General features: G+C 39.1%; 1 protein-coding gene across 5 annotated transcripts in view; it reads right to left on the bottom strand.

Annotated features, from left to right (window-relative positions):
• Positions 1-16,971, bottom strand: part of LOC116019043 — a 24,986-nt gene extending 8,015 nt beyond the window's left edge. For 2 of the 5 annotated variants that reach the window (XR_004098659.1, XM_031259111.1), the window contains exons 1-2: positions 10,360-11,138; positions 10,030-10,080 (exon numbers count right to left, since the gene is read on the bottom strand). Coding sequence is in view for 1 of the 5 variants with exons in the window: in XM_031259110.1 (XP_031114970.1) it covers positions 3,578-3,589 (12 nt within the window). In the remaining 4 variants the exon portion in view is untranslated. Of the gene's footprint in view, positions 1-3,577; positions 4,590-6,768; positions 7,007-10,029; positions 10,081-10,359; positions 11,139-15,835; positions 15,887-16,203 lie in introns of those variants that run through there. The other 3 variants (XR_004098658.1, XM_031259112.1, XM_031259110.1) reach the window with 3 other exon arrangements.
• Positions 16,972-19,332: the final 2,361 nt, after the last annotated feature.

Genomic DNA, 19,332 nt, shown 5'->3' with positions numbered 1-19,332 from the left:
GTTGGATATCGTCTTCTCATTTCTTCTTCCAACTCCCATGTGGCTTCTTCCACCAAATGGTTTGACCATAACACTTTTACCATCTTTATGGATTTTCTACGGGTATCTCGGGTCTTAGTATCCAAGATTTTTACCGGTTTCTCTTCATATGATAAGTTCGCGTCCAAAGTCACAACCTATAAGAATTATAATATACTCATTATAACATAACTTTGACAACCTTTATAGTTTAATCCAAAGATCTTATTTACCTCAGGTTGAAGTACATGCGATGCATCATGTACGTACTTCCTTAATTGAGACACATGAAATACGTTATGAACTCGATCTAGCACAGCTGGTAGCGCCAATCGGTAAGCTAATTTCCCAATTCTTTCAAGGACTTCATACGGTCCAATATATCTCGGACTCAACTTTCCTTTCTTCCCGAATCTCATTATTCCTTTTGTAGGAGATATTTTCAGCAATACCTTATCACCTTCTTGAAATTCAACCGATTGCCTTCTTAAATCAGCATAAGACTTTTGTCGGTCCTGTGCAGCTTTCATCCTTTCTTGGATCAACTTGACCTTTTCTGTCATATCTTGAAGATATTCAGGTCCTAGTATCACAGGGTTAACCAGATCTTCCCAACATAGAGGGCTTCTACACTTCTGTCCATATAAAGCTTCATACGGTGACATTTGGATACTTGCATGATAACTATTATTGTAAGAAAACTCAATTAGATCCAAATGTTCATCCCATGATCCTTGAAAATCCAATGCACAAGCCCTTAACATATCTTCCAAAGTTTGTATAGTCCTCTCTGTTTGCCCATCAGTCATAGGATGAAAAGCAGTACTAAGTTTCAACGTTGTACCCATCGCTGTTTGTAACGCTTGCCAGAATTGAGATAGGAATCGGGAATCTCTGTCAGAAACTATATCCTTAGGTACTCCATGGTACTTAACAACTTGGTTTACATAAGCTTTTGCCAATTGAGTCATGGTCCAAGTGTCTTTCATGGCGATAAACCTTGCTGTTTTGGTAAGCCTGTCCACTACTACCCATATTTTATCTTTCCCTGACCTTGTCAAGGGTAATCCCCCCAAGAAGTCCATAGAAATAGAATCCCATTTGCCACCGGGTGTCTCCAATGGTTGCACCAATCCCTTAGGTTTACATCTTTCAGCTTTGACCTTTTGGCAGTTTAAACATTTACTCACGAATTCTGCCACTTCCTTCTTCATGTTAGGCCACCAAAAATGTTTCTTGATATCTTTATACAACTTGACTCCCCCAGGATGTACTGAATAAGGGGTATTGTGTCCTTCTTCTAAAATTTGCTGCTTGATCTCTGTACATGCCTTTGGAATACACCATCGACCATTATAGCGCAGGCTTCCGTCATTGTATAGTACAAATAGTCCTTTCTTTCCATCAACCAATTCAGCCTTTACTTTGTTCAACTCTTGATCCTTAAGTTGTTCTTTCTTTATTTCTTCAAACATGTTGGGAATAATTCTCATGTGGTATAACTCAATTTCAGCTTTGGTCCCACCTTGCTCTCTTACCTCCAAATTTAGTCTTTGAAATTCCTTGCATAAGTCATCTGGTAGTACCCAAATAGTATTAAGAGTATGACTCGTCTTCCTACTCAAAGCATCTGCTACTACATTTGCCTTTCCTTCATGATACTGGATTACCAAGTCATAGTCCTTAATGAATTCCAACCACCTCCTCTGCCTCATGTTTAATTCTTTTTGAGTAAAGATATACTTTAAGCTCTTATGGTCCGTGAAGATCTTACACTGCACTCCATAAAGATAATGCCTCCAAATCTTTAAAGCAAACACAACTGCCGCTAATTCCAAGTCATGGGTGGGATAATTCACCTCATATTTCTTTAGTTGTCGTGATGCGTATGCCACCACTCTCCCATTTTGCATTAGTACACATGATGCGTATGCCACCACTCTCCCATTTTGCATTAGTACACACCCAAGACCTTTCTTTGATGCCCCATTTTGCATTAGTACACACCCAAGACCTTTCTTTGATGCATCACTATATATTTCAAATCCCTCAAGACCTTTCTTTGATGCATCACTATATATTTCAAATCCCTCAGTTCCTGATGGTAGAATCAATACAGGAGCAGTGGTTAACTTTTCCTTTAACTCTTGGAAAGCTTTCTCACAACTTTCTTCCCAACGGAATACAATAGTCTTCCTCATGAGATTTGTGATAGGTTGGGCTATTCGAGAAAAATTTGGCACAAACCTTCGATAATACCCTGCTAATCCCAGAAAACTTCGGACCTCAGTAACTGTCGTAGGAGTAGGCCAATTCATCACAGCTTGAATTTTGGCTGGATCCACCGAGATTCCTTCCTTAGTCACGATATGGCCTAGAAATGCCACACTATCCTTCCAAAAATCACACTTAGACAACTTGGCATATAATTGATTTTCCCTTAGTGTTTGCAACACGATCCGAAGATGATCCTCATGTTCTTTCGGATTCCGGGAGTAGACTAAAATGTCATCGATGAATACAATGACAAACTCATCCAAGTAAGGTCTAAACACCCTATTCATGAGATCCATGAATACTGCTGGTGCGTTTGTTAACCCAAACGGCATCACCGTAAATTCATAGTGGCCGTACCTTGTCCGAAAGGCTGTCTTAGATATATCTTTCTCAGCCACTCTCACTTGATGATATCCCGACCTCAAATCTATCTTTGAGAAAGTACCAGCCTCCTTTAATTGATCGAACAGATCATCAATCCGAGGGAGTGGGTACTTATTCTTGACAGTCACCCGGTTCAACTCACGGTAGTCAATGCAGAGTCGCAACCCCCCGTCCTTCTTTTTCACGAACAATACTGGAGCTCCCCATGGCGATACACTCGGACGAATGTATCCCTTATCTAACAAGTCTTGAAGCTGCTCCTTCAATTCTTGTAATTCTATTGGGGCCATTCGGTATGGGGTCTTTGAAATAGGAGTAGTGCCCGGTACTAGATCAATGGTGAACTCTACTTCCCGTTGTGGAGGGAAGCCTGGAATCTCTTCGAGGAATATGTCAGGAAACTCCCTTACGACAGGGATTTGCTCAATTCCCTTCTTATCCACATTCAAATCTTCCACCATGCATAAGAATACTTCACACCTTTTTTCCACATACTTTCTCATCTTGGCCAAAGATACCAATCTCACCTCGGGCCGACTTGCAACTCCCTTATAGGACACACGTTTTCCTTTTGGGTTCCTCAGTACCACTTTTTGTTGACTACAAAAGATCTTAGCCCTATATTTTCCTAACCAATCCATCCCTAATATTATATCAAAGTCGTCTAACCCAAACTGTATTAAGGTACAAGGGAAACTTTCCCCTTCTATATTTATAGGTATATTCTCAAAAACATTACTACAGGTCACCACCTTCCCCGATGCAAGGTTCACTTTAAATTGTACTTGGGAACTAGGTACTAACTTTAATTTCTCTACAAACCTTGAGGATATAAAAGAATGAGATGCTCCAGAGTCAAATAATACATAAGCAGGTATATCACGAAGCAGAAAAGTACCTGCCACCACATCGCTCACATCCGCCTGAGCTTTACTCATCACAAAGATCCTCCCTTGCTGGGGTCCACTCCTGCTAGTTGGTGCCTTGCTTGTGCTCTCAGTGTTACTATTTGCCACGTTCACTCCATTCCTAGCCTTCACTTGTATTCCAGATTGTTGGGTCTTTTCTTGACTCTGGCTAGGACGGAATGACCCTTCCCTCCTGCTAGTTTGACATTCAAATGAGCGATGGCCCTTCTTCCCACAATTGAAGCACTCTACCGGCATCCCTATACAATCGACACCGGGATGATCCTTCCCACATCTTTTACAGTAGAAATGCCTCTCCTTCATCCATCCTCTACTAGTCATCCCTGTACTTTGAGTTGGGAAATCCCTCCTAGGTCTGGGAATCCCACTTCTTTGGTAATCCCGAATAGCCTCTCCTTGACTCATCTTAGAGTTCTTCTCTCCCCCTCTGCTACTACCTTCAAATTTCCTCTTACCCTTCTCACGAACCTCCTTCTGCATCTGCTGGACTCGATAATGTTTGGCAGCCCGGTTATAAGCCTCTCCAAGTGTCTGACACTCAAACACACAAACGGCTTTTTGAGTCTCAAAATTTAATCCATTTACAAACTTCCTAGCCTTGCTTGGCTCATCCGGGGCTAAGGCAGGGGCAAATCGTGCCAGCTCAAGATACTTAGCATAGTAGTCCTGAACAGATGTCGTCCCTTGACGTAGATGTAGAAATTCCTCGTACTTAGCGGACTTAACATGCTCGGGATAAAAATGATCCCGCATTCAAGCTTTAAGGTCAGTCCATTGAAATTCTCCTTGTTGTTGATACATGGGTCCCATCATACTCCACCAGTTGTCAGCTTCTTGCTGGAAATAGAATGTAGCTATCTCCACCCTCCTTTCTTCAGGACATTCTACAGCCTCAAACATTTTGTCGAAAGTCCTTATCCAATCTTCTAACACTAGTGGATCTTCCTTACCAGTGAAGAATGGCGGACGATGCCCAGCTATGATCTTAGCCACATCTGGCCCTCCCCGTTGATTATTGAGAAGCGCATTTCCCAAAGTTTGAGTCAATTGGGTCAATTGCTGCAAATTCTGCAAAGAAAACTTAGGAAATTTTGATTGATTCTGAAATTACTTGATTCATCAAAGGAAATACACACCCTATTTATACACATGCTAGGGGACTCCAAATGTCATCAATAGTAAAAGTACATCAAGGAGATCAAAAGACATCAATAGTAAAAATACATCACTATCAAGGAGATTAAATGTCATAACTTGTCTAGGAAAGACCAATAGTCTTCCTAATATGCCAAAGCTTGTTCATGTGCCTCAAAATCTGATTTTGGTGAATTATTTCAACCTCTTTTGTACCCTCCCAAGCAAAGCCATGAATTTGGACATCTTAGATGGTATTTTTGGACTCTTCCAAATCATCTTTAATGCAAGTAAAGTAGTCTAAGTATCCACCATCATCACTTGGACTCCTTATTGAATTTTCATGACTTTTCCACCAATGTTGCACAAACCTAATGTAAAATTGTCTTAAGAGTTTAGTCTTGGACCTTGTAATGGGACCAATAGGGACTCTTAATGGATCATATGTGGCACTTGGGACCCTTAAGGCACCTGAGGCATAGCTTGGGCCGCTGCTCCTACTGGAGCACTCACTACTCGAGCTGTTAACTCGCGCTCGAATAAATCCATGTTTCGATTCATGACGTCCGCAAGGCAAGGAACAACCCGCGTAGGCGGTGGAGGCGGCGAAGGCGCGCTTGCGACTCGCCCCTCTTCAACTACTGGAACATTTTCTCGCACATGATTCGGCTTGTTCACAAGAATTTTGATGGCTAAGTTACCCTCGTAAGTCACGAGAGTTGGGTCGAGTCAGCAGCTCTCGTAGTTCTCGCCCCTTAGAAACGATCTGGTCGCCCCTTACGTTAACTTGCACTTGCCGTTGGATTCTCCCTTGACGACTCCTAGTTGAAACCATTGCTACGTCTTTTTGTCACTCTCAATCAGTTAGAACGACACAGCTTTTATATCGTTCCCCACGAACGGCGTCAGTGTTGGTTTTACCAACCACGGGATGGTCGAACAGCGGGCCACATGGATGATTGAAGCAGCGTTTCAGTCCTTCTTTTATTAAGAATTGCTTAACCTTTTTCAAGGTCCAATACCCCTATTTATACAAGGAGGGGGTTAATCTTTACATGGAAACCCTAAACTACCATAAATGCACATGATTTCTTGTCATCTTACATTCGATTGAACTTCCTAAAGGCTCTTGATCTACTTCCCTTATCTCTCCCATGAAATCCGCGCCTGATCTCCATCGCTTTTAAGAAGGTTCTTAATTTGCCTCACCTGCTTGGGTTGCCAGGCCTTCTCACTCGGCTCGTTGGGGACGAGCTTTTGACTTTCCTTCTTCCGCTTACTCGGGCCCGCCCTTCCTATCTTAACGGTTAATCTTTCCTTATTAGCATCCGTCATGGTTCTTGCTCAACAGTCGGTGAGTCTGACATCTTCAAATCAAAATCCTTGGCCTCGTATTCTTCTTCCTCATCACTTGCCCTCATGTAATCTCTTCCAGTCATTCACCTATGAGTGCCGGCCGACCTACCCCTCTAGCCGACTCTGACTCCCCTCCTCATGTAATGTCTTCCAGTCACTCACCTATAAGTGTCGATCGGCCTCCAATTGGCTAACTCGTTCCGCCTCTGGGCCGACCACGTCTTCCCTCTCTAGTTTCTACTCTTCATGTAATCTCTTACTCTTATTCATCCCTGAACGCCGGTCGACCTCACTTCTGTCAACCCGCTCAATGTCCAAGCCATCTCCTTATAGTTGGTCTTCTCTCAACCTACTCTTGCCACGTTGAGTCATTCTAGATCGGTTGTCCTCTTCTTCTGAGTATTTAATTTCTCACCGCCCATCAATTATTATTATTATTATTATTATTATTATTATTATTATTATTATTATTATTTGTGATACCCTGATTTTTGTTAAGGAAAAATCTAGCCTCTTAGGTTCCTTATCAATGACTAGGGTGCCATTATAAGTGTTCATAAGAATTGTTGGACTTCGGGTAAGATTTATTGTAACACCCCAACTTTTCACAAGCTGAGATAGCTAAAACCTTAAACATAAAAGCTGCATATCTCAACAACTACTCATACTATAGCGGAAGCGATTTAAAACTTATCGGGTGTCATGCCACATCTAGGTAAAACACAGCCTAGATGCACAGGCTATCCAAAAACAAAACATAAAATCCTCAAAACATAACAGTAACAAAACTAGTCAAGATACATGATCCAAAACAAATGCACACAGGCCCGAAAGGAGTCTAAAACATCATCTAGTCTAAGCAAGCATAACATAGCTCTAGCGCGCTCTCGGCTTAAACTACTCCATACCTGGAAAACGTGTAGAAAACCATTAGCAAAAGAATGCTAAGCAACCACCACTCACACTCGTGAGAACATACATCTACTATATTAATAAGAGCCAAAGAGAGGCCTAAAATGGGTAGAAAAAATGGCGGTCAAATTATTTAATCAAATGGATGGTTCAGATGAATTATTTAATCAAATAGATGGTTAAGATAATTCAGATTAATATTATTAATAGAGATTACCTAATTTAACCTTACTTTTATGATTATCCGTTAAGTTTTCCGTTAAATATTCTCTTCTCCGTTAATATTCCGTTAACTTTTAACTTACCCATTAATTTCTATAAGAAAGGTCTTAGGTTCGAACCTCATCTCAATCAAATTTGACATAATTAAGTTTCTCACCCTATTTACTCTTATTAAATTAAATAAATTAGTAGGTATAACAAAAAATGGTACATATGTATTTCTTTAATTTAGAATTATGTGTCTACAATACCTTTATTTGAAAAAATTATTCATTATCAAAAAATTAAATTAAATAAGAGAAATAATTTCATTAGTTATATTGTCTTTATTTTCTCTCATGCAAAGATTCTTTACATTCAAATTTATCAATTGATATTCATTACATTGTCCATTATCTTATTTTTACAATATCTTGTAAATAAATATCAAAGTTATAGTACAAAATAATGTTATATATTTATTTACCAACTATTTTATTAATATTGTGAAACAAAATTTTAAAATAATTTGAAGCTAATTATATTAACTACTTGGGGATTGGTTGACAAAGAGAGTACTCAAATAACCCAACAAATTGAAGCGAAATCGCTCTATTTTACGCTTATTGAATTAAATAAATTAGTAGTTACACCAAAAAATGATACATATGTATTTCTTTACTACCATGAAAAAAATAAAAAAGAACAGTTTGAAACCAATCAAATTAACTACTTGGGGAATTTGTTAACAATGAAAGTACTCAAATAACCCATTACCAGCAAATTGAAGCGAGAAACTGCCTTTTAATATCTTTGGAATATATAATATTTTAAATTTTCAAATTTTTATTAATTTATTTAATCTTTTTTCTTAAACTAGGGATTTCTTTATCCACAATAGCTTATTCAACAATAATGGTTAAACCAAATGAACCCCAAGCAGAACACCTAAAGGAAAGTCCATAGCTCATATATCATAATCTCATTGCATAACATTGTCATCTATGCTATCAACAATAACCGAATTGCAAATAACACGCTACCAACAAAAAGGAAGAGAACAAATAGTAAAGATGAAGACAATGACAATGTTACTCAAAAGAGACTTAAGAACACTTAGAAAAATTCAAATGAAAAGTAGTATTTATTTAGACTATCATTTTTAGACCAAATATTTAGACTATCGATTTTACAAGGTTGCAAACATTTATTTTAGTAATAATTATAATGAATTTTCTATATTATCTTGGATTCATATACTTTGAGTTAGATATTTAAATAAAAAAATTCGACATTCAATTACCCATGTATAAACTTCTCCTATATAATCTTACATTGATATACTTTCAAATATTTATTTAAATATAAACATTGGGCATTAACCCATACGCGCAATGCGCGTATAAAACTAGTAATATAATAAGCTTGTAAATAGGTTTACACACCCGTATAGAATATACACACCAACGAACTGTTCTTTAGTAAAAACGGAGACTCAACAACAACAAGCTGAATAAGCCATAAACCAAGGACTCTCCAAGTAAAACCAATATCCAATATGAATGTACAAGGCAACAAGTCTATAACGAAATACCAACTGAATCATAACCTCAACAGATTACTCACAAAGAAACCACCAAACCGCAATATATCAAGGAATAACGGATAACAACTGAGATACAACTCAACTAAAGAACCATAAGGAACCAAACAAACAGCATACCAAAGATAAGCACCAAATCATACCTTCCAACCACAATACCATCCCTCATACCAACCACCAAACCAAAGTTAGTACACAGAGGCATAAAGCCCAACCACAGAGGCAAATGATGCCCACAGTTAGTTCCACAGGGGCAATAAGCCCAACCACAGAGGCAAATGATGCCCATTACCACAGTGGCAAATGATGCCCATTACCACAAAGGCAAATGATGCCCATTCCCACAGAGGCAAAAGCCCAAACCACAAAGGCAAATGATGCCCATTACCACAGAGACAAAAGCCCACAATTAGTTACACAGAGGCAAATGTTGTCCACAGTTAGCTCACCCTCAACAATCCAAAAAGATACTCAAAGATTCACGACTCCACATCCAACCTCAGACTCAATCCCCAAAGATTATCCACCAACACTGTTCATCTTAGATCATGAACACAACATATACTCAGAAAATATAACCAAGGATTCAACCAACCAATAGATCAAGATAATGAATCAAAAGACATGAATAAATACTCAAGAACCAAGGTGAAATATTCAACAAAATATCCAAACAAGTTCCAGAATCAAATATGAATCAATAAGACCAACAGATCACAAAACAAGCTACTGGTACCAAAATGCCAATTGAACTGGCGGAACCCAGTGGCGGAACTGCCCATTCTGACACGCTCCTCCGCAAGGAGGCGAGAACTCTCCGGCGGAACACCTCCCTCCGCCAACACTCCCAGTCACGCACTTGCGGAAGACCCCAACGGGACACATTATACTGTTAGGATGCACCGCAAGAGCACCCTCAACGCACAACTCCCAGACTCGAATCAGAATGCAATATATTCATTCCAGAATGCAAGAATACAGATTGTCTAGATTACCCATTTTAGAATGCAAATAAACATGGAATCCATAACAATAAATGCTCATACTCATCAAGATGCAAATGATCAAGAACACAAGTTCATTAACCCATCAAAATAGATCACGGATCATAAAAAACAAAGGCTTACCCAAAAAATTTCCACAGGATTCCAAAACACCAAGTATTATACATAGATCAAGAGTGTAAAATAGGTATTAGTGAGACATGATGGTTACCTCTTGAAGCGTACTAATCCAATATCAAAAGCAAGTCCACAATTTTTGAACCTGAGAATTAACCAAGTCTAATACCATCACTATTGGCTACTATCAATTAATCCATAATGACATTAGGATTCCTAGCTAACCCATCAACGTCCTTACTCGGGGTCCATAACTAATTGCCAATTGAATCATAAACATATGTAAACAATAATTGTGTAATATGACCATCAATGACAACTAAGGCATTAAAACATAATAATCTAATCATTAATTAATAATAACCTTAGTGATTAACAATGATCAATACCCCTATAATCATAAAAGCTTAGAGATGACAAATACCTTAATTCCTATGCCAATCCTGGATTCAAACCCACGCCTTCCAGCCTAACACATGGACACCGTACCACCATGCCACTTCATCTCCTTCTGCCATACCATGCGACAATCCCACCAACACCCTTCACACGCACACCCAGCCACCAACGATGGAGAGAGAGAAGGCTTGCCGCAGCTGGATTGCCGTTGCGAAGCCGCCGGAGGCAGAAGAGGAGCGTTGCTGCTTGCTGAGGAGGAACTGGAAGGAAATGTCGCTGCTTGCCACCTTCACGCCGTAACGGAGAGGCGCGTACCGCCAATCCACACCGCTGCCTTGCACCGCCCAGCCTTCCCCCTCACGTCGCTCTGCTTTGGCTTGCCGAGAAACAGAGGAGCCCGGCCACATTGCGAAACAGATGCCGGAGATGTGGTCTATGCCGCTGCTCTGCCCTTTGCTCGTCGCGGAAAGGAAGGAATAACCATCGACGAGCTCCGCTACCGTCGTCGCGTATCGTCATCGGAGAGCTTGCGAGAGCTTCATGTCGCCGCCGCCGTAGAGACCGCTGTTGAGGAGCTGCTCTCTGCTCATAGTTCGTCGGAGTCCTTCATTGACTGCTGCCGCGTCGAGAGGGAGAAGCTGATGCCGGAGTACGGGTTACTGGTCACGATAGCTTGCCGAGTGTGACAAGGGAGCTAGGTCGAAGGAGGAGGGTGGAAGCTCATGGTTCATGGTGATGTTGTTGCTGATTTATCCGAGAGATATAGCGAGAGAGGAGAGATATGAGAGAGAGAGGATCGTGAGGCAGAGATAAAGGAGGATTTTGGCTGCTGATGGTGAATACACTAGCTATATTTAGTAGGTTAGGTTTCCTCTTTGGGTTTGGGTTATTTTAGAATAGTTGGGTATCAACCACAATCTATAAGACAAATATATATATATATATATACATTTAATTATGGGCTTAGGACAACTCTACAAAATATAAATCATTGGGCTTTATGACAATCATATAATATAAACTATATCCATAGGTAGTGACATAATAATGGGTTATGTATATAAAATACATTATTCCAAGCCCATAATGAAATAACTATATTCATAATCATTTTAATAAGAAAATAGCCACTTATTTTAAATAATTCTATTTAAAATAATAATTAGGGAAATGCGGGGTATTACACTCTACCCCCTTTAAAAGGAGCTTCGTCCCCGAAGCTCAAAAATTGTTTTGGAGACAGAGAGTTAAAACTAGTACGAAAGCACTTATAGAGAAAATATTTATATAGTATAGGCTTATTTTTTAAAATTTTGACCCAACAAGGAAAGAGAATGAAAGGCTTAAGGTTCAAGATTCAAGGACGATCATCGAGTAAGAATAGAATTAGGAGTTATCAAGGTCACAACTTAGGAAGTAAGGTTGTCACCTTGCACCAAGTTATTTCAAGAGGCAAACAAGAACAACGTTTGGAAGGATAGTAATGATTTCTCAACCAAGGGAATATCGAGTTCTCTTAAAGAAAAGAGAATAACTCAGCTTTGAGAGAAGATATGGTCGAGGTTTGAGAACAACGAAAGGGTTTTGCAACGATAGGATATTCAAATTTCCAAGGAAAAGAAAGGAATTAGGTCCCAAGAGGATTTAGGAATGCGGTCTGGAAAGACAGGAGTGATTCTTCAACGATAGGGTAAGCAATTTTCTCAGGAAGAGAAAGAAATTTAGTTTCGAAATGAGCTAAGAATGAGATATAAAATAGATAGAAGGGATGCCTCAATGAAAGAGTATGCAAGTTTCCAAGGAAAGAAAGGAAATTCAGTTCCAAGGGAAGATAGCAATGAGGTCTAGAATTGATAGGAGGGATCTCTCAACAGGAGGATAGTTGGAATTTCAAGGAACAAAGAGGAATTCGGCTTTAAGAAGGATAAGGAGTCTCTCAACTCTAAGCGATTTCCTAGGTTTGACGATTTGATCCCGACACTTTGACCGGTTGGCGATTTTGGACTTTGCTTCCCACGCAATGCGAATCTAAAAGAAACTACGGCCCGCACATCCTTATCACTCCAAGAGAGACTGAAGGCGATGAATCACGAATATCCTTCTTCAATACACCCTACATTCTTGCCCAATTAACTCGCAATTAACGATCGATCGATACAGAACGAGGGATTCTCGGGGAGATTCGTAAAAAGGGTAGGATCAATTAGAAGGGTATTGCCCGATCTTGAAAGGAGATTCGCCAATGATTAACTGTGATCTTAGAAACTGAGTTTATCTTCCTTGTACTTTGGAACATCGAGGTTCTAAGCCGATGCATTGCTTATACTTGTTTTAGCATCAAGAATTCTTACTCTTTTGATCGCACAAGATCTTATGGGGAGTCCTTTGTTTACTTGACTGGTAGGCATTAGTGTAGAACAGTCCAATCAAGTCTTAGTATCCATCTCGTGATCCTTGCAGGTTAGTAGCGCGAATGTAGCAACTAGTCTTTCCAATCTCCCATGGTTCTTCTTGTTGGTCATCCGGGCTAGTTGGAGTGCAGCTCTCAACTTTAATCTTGCGTCCAACGCGATCACCAGCTTTGAGATCTTTATAGACCAATTGAGTATAAACCGACTTGTTCTTCTTTAACAGCAAGTCTTCTACGGGAATCCATTAGTACATAATGCAATTCCACTTAGGAAAATCCAAGGATTGAGCTAGCCTTTAGGTGCATTTCTGTTGATCTTGCTCTTTTGACGATTCGGTCTTCTACTAGCTAGCTTAGCTACTCTTTATTTCTTTCTTGCCACCGAGGTTAATTTCTTCAAGTTCTTGCACAAGATAACATCTTCAAGGCGTACCGAATAGGCTACCCGAGATCCTTACTTCCTAATTCACTTCTTAATCCCTTCTCACTTCATGGGGACATACCACTTTCGTAAGGCGTTTCTTCTTATCTTCGGGGTCTCGAAGGTCCAAGCTTTCCTTTCCACTTGTCTTAGTCTTCTTTGCCTTCAAGGTTGCAATCTCTAACTTGTTCCTTTGTGGCCGCTTCAGAGGTAGGTAGGACTATCTTAAGGTCTGCGAATCACGACCTCTAATTATAATTCCTTAGGCTTCATCATTACTAAGCTTAGCTCGCACGATATTCTTCATCGCTGATCCGAAAGCTCCTTCTTGATGAGGCTTGACTCTTTATTAGCGCGTCAACTTCTGCTCTTGCCGTTCCCTCGTAGTCGAGGGTCTTCGAGTCTTCAGTCTTCGGGCTCCAGTCGCTTTCTTTGTCTTGCACCGAACTTCAGCTGCACGAAACTTCTTTTTCAAGTCTTGAGGTTGGAGAAGACCTTGCAGACGATGCTATACGCGCGAAGACGCCAATTCTCGGGGAACGTAGATTGCTGCTGACGACTTTAAGTCACGAGTAGATTAGTCATCTTCAACGAGTCACCCGCTCATCTTAATGTCTAGACGCATACGGTGTTACCCACTGTTTCGCATTGATAGACAACTAACTTCTTATTCTTAGTCTAAAGCAGGCTCTTTAACAAATCTAAAACAAAGCAACTTATGTAATAACGATTAAGAACTTACCGGGAAGACGCGCGCCCGCAAGGTACAACAGCTACAAACAACAAGGTTAACAAAGCACAAATAATTTAAACAATTAAAACGCATCCTCACGGCGAGTCCTAGAATTCACACATCCTAGGATTCTCAACCACCTTAGTTTCTACTGATCAAGTCTTAGAGTCTCAAGTATTCAACCCTAGGATTCCTACTTAGACCTCAACACAGGTTCTGATACCAACTGTGACACCCCAACTTTTCACAAGCTGAGATAACTAAAACTTTAAACATAAAAGCTGCATATCTCAACAACTACTCATACCATAGTGGAAGCGATTTAAAACTCATCGTGTGTCATGCCACATCTAGGTAAAACACAGCCTAGATGCACAGGCTATCCAAAAACAAAACATAAAATCCTCAAATCATAACAGTAACAAAACTAGTCAAGACACATGATCCAAAACAAATGCACACAGGCCCCAAATGAGTCTAAAACATCATCTAGTCTAAGCAAGCATAACATAGCTCTAGCGCGCTCTCGGCTTAGACTACTCCATACCTGGAAAACGTGTAGAAAACCATTAGCAAAAGAATGCTAAGCAACCACCACTCACACTCGTGAGAACATACATAATATAATAAGCTTGTAAATAGGTTTACACACCCGTATAGAATATACACACCAACAAACTGTTCTTTAGTAAAAACGGAGACTTAACAACAACAAGCTAAATAAGCCATAAACCATGGACTCTCCAAGTAAAACCAATATCCAATATGAATGTACAAGGCAACAAGTCTATAACGGAATACCAACTAAATCATAACCTCAAAAGATTACTCACAAAGAAACCACCAAACCGCAATATATCAAGGAATAACGGATAACAACTGAGATACAACTCAACTAAAGAACCATAAGGAACCAAACAAACATCATACCAAAGATAAGCACCAAACCATACCCTCCAACCACAATACCATCTCTCATACTAACCACCAAACCAAAGTTAGTACACATAGGCATAAAGACCAACCACAGAGGCAAATGATGCCCACAGTTAGTTCCACAGGGGCAATAAGCCCAACCAAGAGGCAAATGATGCCCATTCCCACAGAGGCAAAAGCCCACAATTAGTTACACAGGGGCAAATGTTGCCCACAGTTAGCTCACCCTCAACAATCCAAAAGATACTCAAAGATTCACGACTCCACATCCAACCTCAGACTCAATCCCCAAAGATTATCCACAAACAGTGTTCATCTCAGATCATGAACACAACATATACTTAGAAAATATAACCAAGGATTCAACCAACCAATAGATCAAGATAATGAATCAAAAGACATGAATAAATACTCAAAAACCAAGGTGAAATATTCAACAAAATATCCAAACAAGTTCTAGAATCAAAGATGAATAAACAAGACCAACAGATCACAAAACAAGCTACTAGAACCAAAATGCCAATTGAACTGGCGGAACCCAGTGGCGGAACTGCCCATTCCGCTACGCTCCTCCGCAAGAAGGAGGAGGAACTCTCCGGCGGAACACCTCCCTCCGCCAACACTACCCGTCACGCACTTGCGGAAGACCCCCAACGAGACACATTATACCGTTAGGATGCACCGCAAGGGCACCCTCAACGCACAACTCCCAGACTCGAATTAGAATGCAATATATTCATTCCAGAATGCAGGAATACGATCAGATTGTCTAGATTACCCATTTTAGAAGCCAAATAAACATGGAATCCATAACAATAACTGCTCATACTCATCAAGATGCAAAGGATCAAGAACACAAGTTCATTAACCCATCAAAATAGATCACGGATCATCAAAAACAAAGGCAACCCAAGAAATTTCCGGCCACAGGATTCCAAAACACCAAGTATTATACATAGATCAAGAGTGTAAAATAGTTTTTAGTGAGACATGATGGTTACCTCTTGAAGCGTACTAATCCAATATCAAAAGCAAGTCCACAATTTTTGAACCTGAGAATTAACCAAGTCTAATACCATCACTATTGGCTACTATCAATTAATCCATAATGACATTAGGATTTCTATCTAACCCATCAACGTCCTTACTCGGGGTCCATAACTAATCGCCAATTGAATCATAAACCTACGTAAACTATAATTGTGTAATATGACCATCAACGACAACTAAGGCATTAAAACATAATAATCTAATCATTAATTAATAATAACCTTAGTGATTAACAATGATCAATACCCTAAGCCATAAACTGATTATTGGTAGGTAAAATCACCCCCTATAATCATAAAAGCTTAGAGATGACAAATACCTTAATTCCTATGCCAATCATGGATTCAAAACCACGCCTTCCAGCCTAACACATGGACACCGTACCACCACGCCACTTCATCTCCTTCTGCCATACCATGCGACCATCCCACCAACACCCTTCACACGCACACCCAGCCACCAACGATAGAGAGAGAGAAAGCTTGCCGCCGCTGGACTGCCATTGCGAAGCCGCCGGAGGCAAGGGAGGAGCGTTGCTGCTTGCTGAGGAGGAACTGGAAGGAAATGTCGCTGCTTACCACCTTCACGCCGTAACGGAGAGGCGCGTACCGCTAATCCACACCGCTACCTTGCACCGCCCAGCCTTCCCCCTCACGTCGCTCTGCTTTGGCTTGCCGAGAACAGAGGAGCCCGGCCACATTGCGAAGCACATGCCGGAGAGAAGGTCCATGCCGCTGCTCTGCCCTTTGCTCGTCGCGAAAAGGAAGGAATAACCATCGACGAGCTCCGCTACCATCGTCGCGTATCGTCATCGGAGAGCTTGCGAGAGCTACATGTCGCCGCCGCCGTTGAGGAGCTGCTCTCTGCTCATAGTTCGTCGGAGTCCTTCGTTGACTGCTACCGCGTCAAGAGGGAGAAGCTGACGCCGGAGTAAGGGTTGCTGGTCACGATAGCTTGCCAAGTGTGACGAGGGAGCTAGGTCGAAGAAGGAGGAGGGTGGAAGCTCATGGTTCATGGTGATGTTGTTGCTGATTTATCCGAGAGATATAGCGAGAGAGGAGAGATACGAGAGAGAGAGGATCGTGAGGCAGAGATAAAGGAGGATTTTGGCTGCTGATGGTGTATACACTAGCTATATTTAGTAGGTTTGGTTTCCTCTTTGGGTTTGGGTTATTTTAGAATAGTTGGGTCATCAACCATAATCTATAAGACAAATATATATATATACATTTAATTATGGGCTTAGGACAACTCTACAAAATATAAATCATTGGGCTTTATGACAATCATATAATATAAACTATATCATAGGTAGTGACATAATAATGGGTTATGTATATAAAATACATTATTCCAAGCCCATAATGAAATAATTATATTCATAATCATTTTAATAAGAAAATAGCCCCTTATTTTAAATAATTCTATTTAAAATAATAATTTGTGATATATTTGATGTGAGTACATATTGTTTGTACTTTTGATTTTTGATGAAATTATGAATGACTGGTGAAATTATTATATTTATTGAAATTATGATAAGTAATGAAATTACGATGAGTAATGAAATTATAATGTTGGAAAATTTTGTGATGAAAACTATTGGTACGTATGTATATACATAAACTTATCTATTATTATTATTATTATTATTATTATTATTATTATTAATAATAATACTATTATTATTAGTGTTAATATTATTATAATTCTTATTTAGTAATACTGTTATTATAATATGTGTGTATATACGTGTTAAGTTGAGTTTACCTACACATATTATTATTATTATTATTATTATTATTATTATTATTATTGGTTGTATATTATTTAATCTTGTATTAAGTTGGACATTGGAGAATATGGGATGTTGTTAGTTTTAATCTTAGCGTTTAGGTATAGGAAAAATACTTAAGCATGGCGGTAACGTAACACACATTTTTTTTTTGGTTAAATGTGTAAGCTTTCGCGTATGTATTGGTGATTTTGTAAATAAAAATTGTATATGAAAATAGGAGTGTTACATCGTCGTCATCATCATCATAAAGAAAACTAATTGTTCTTCCCCACTATGCTAGTCGGAAAGGTGTGTAGCTATAGGGGGAATAGAAGACCGTGTAGTTTAGTGGTACCCGGTGTCCCGATTTACACTCCACATGAATGATGGGAGTGAGTTCTAGCCTCAGTGGAGGCAACTGTTGACTCTTTGTGCTTCAGTAGGTTGAGAAAGTAGTTATGAACAGATACTACATTGTAATTGAGTCAGTAATACTTAAAAAAAAAAAAAGAAGAAAAAAAATAAGGGCGTTTCGTCTTCATCATCATATCAAATCGCTTTCCCTCTTCAATACAAATGCTGGAGTAGTTCCCAAAAATTAAAACGCCTCAACTTCAATCCATTGTTGTTGACAATTCAGGCCATGCTTCATTTTCATTAATTGATTATTGTCCATGTATCTATAGGCATACATAATGACTTTCCAAAATAATCCTTTGTAACCCAATGGGGTAGCTCAAGTGGCAAGTGAGCTCTCTTTGTGCGGAGGAATTTTGAGAGAACCCGAGTTTAATTCTCGTAAGTGACGATTCCCCTTGGGCTAGCTCCCGTGCCTCCTAAAGCGAACGTGGGTGGACCCCGGACCGTTAAACGGACGGAGAGAAAGACCCTTTAAATTTAAAAAAAAATAATAATGCTTTGTTTGGATGCGCATTTTAGTGTTCAATTATTTGCTTTCATCCATTATGTGACTCCGTCCTACCTACATATTTTATTTCTTTTATTTAAACACGACATACAAATTAAAATAAATTATCTTCTCATTTTAAATTTCTACTATACTAATAAGAGTCAAAGAGAATTATGCCTAAAATGGGTAGAAAAAATGGCGGTAATCAAATGGATGGTTCAGATGAATTATTTAATCAAATAGATGGCTAAGATAATTCAGATTAATATTATTCATAGAGATTACCTAATTTAACCTTACTTTTATGATTTTCCGTTAAGTTTTCCGTTAAATATTCTCTTCTCTGTTAATATTCCGTCAACTTTTAACTTACCCATTAATTTCTATAAGAAAGGTCTTAGATTCGAACCTCATCTCAATCAAATTTGACATAATTAAGTTTTTCACTTTATTTTACTCTTATTAAATTAAATAAATTAGTAGCTACAACAAAAAATAATACATATGTATTTCTTTAATTTAGAATTATGTGTCTACAATACCTTTATTTGAAAAAATTATTCATTACCAAAAAATTAAATTAAATAAGAGAAATAATCTCATTAGTTTTATTGTCTTTATTTTCTCTCATGCAAAGATTCTTTAATTCAAATTTATCAATTGATATTTATTACATTGTCCATTATCTTATTTTTACAATATCTTGTAATTAAATATCAAAGTTATAGTACAAAATAATGTTATATATTTATTTAACAAAT

Source organism: Ipomoea triloba, chromosome 5, assembly GCF_003576645.1.
Source record: "Ipomoea triloba cultivar NCNSP0323 chromosome 5, ASM357664v1".
Classification (NCBI taxonomy): domain Eukaryota; kingdom Viridiplantae; phylum Streptophyta; class Magnoliopsida; order Solanales; family Convolvulaceae; genus Ipomoea; species Ipomoea triloba.
Note: the sequence above shows the minus strand (reverse complement) of the source record. Positions and strands in the feature narration are given on the sequence as shown.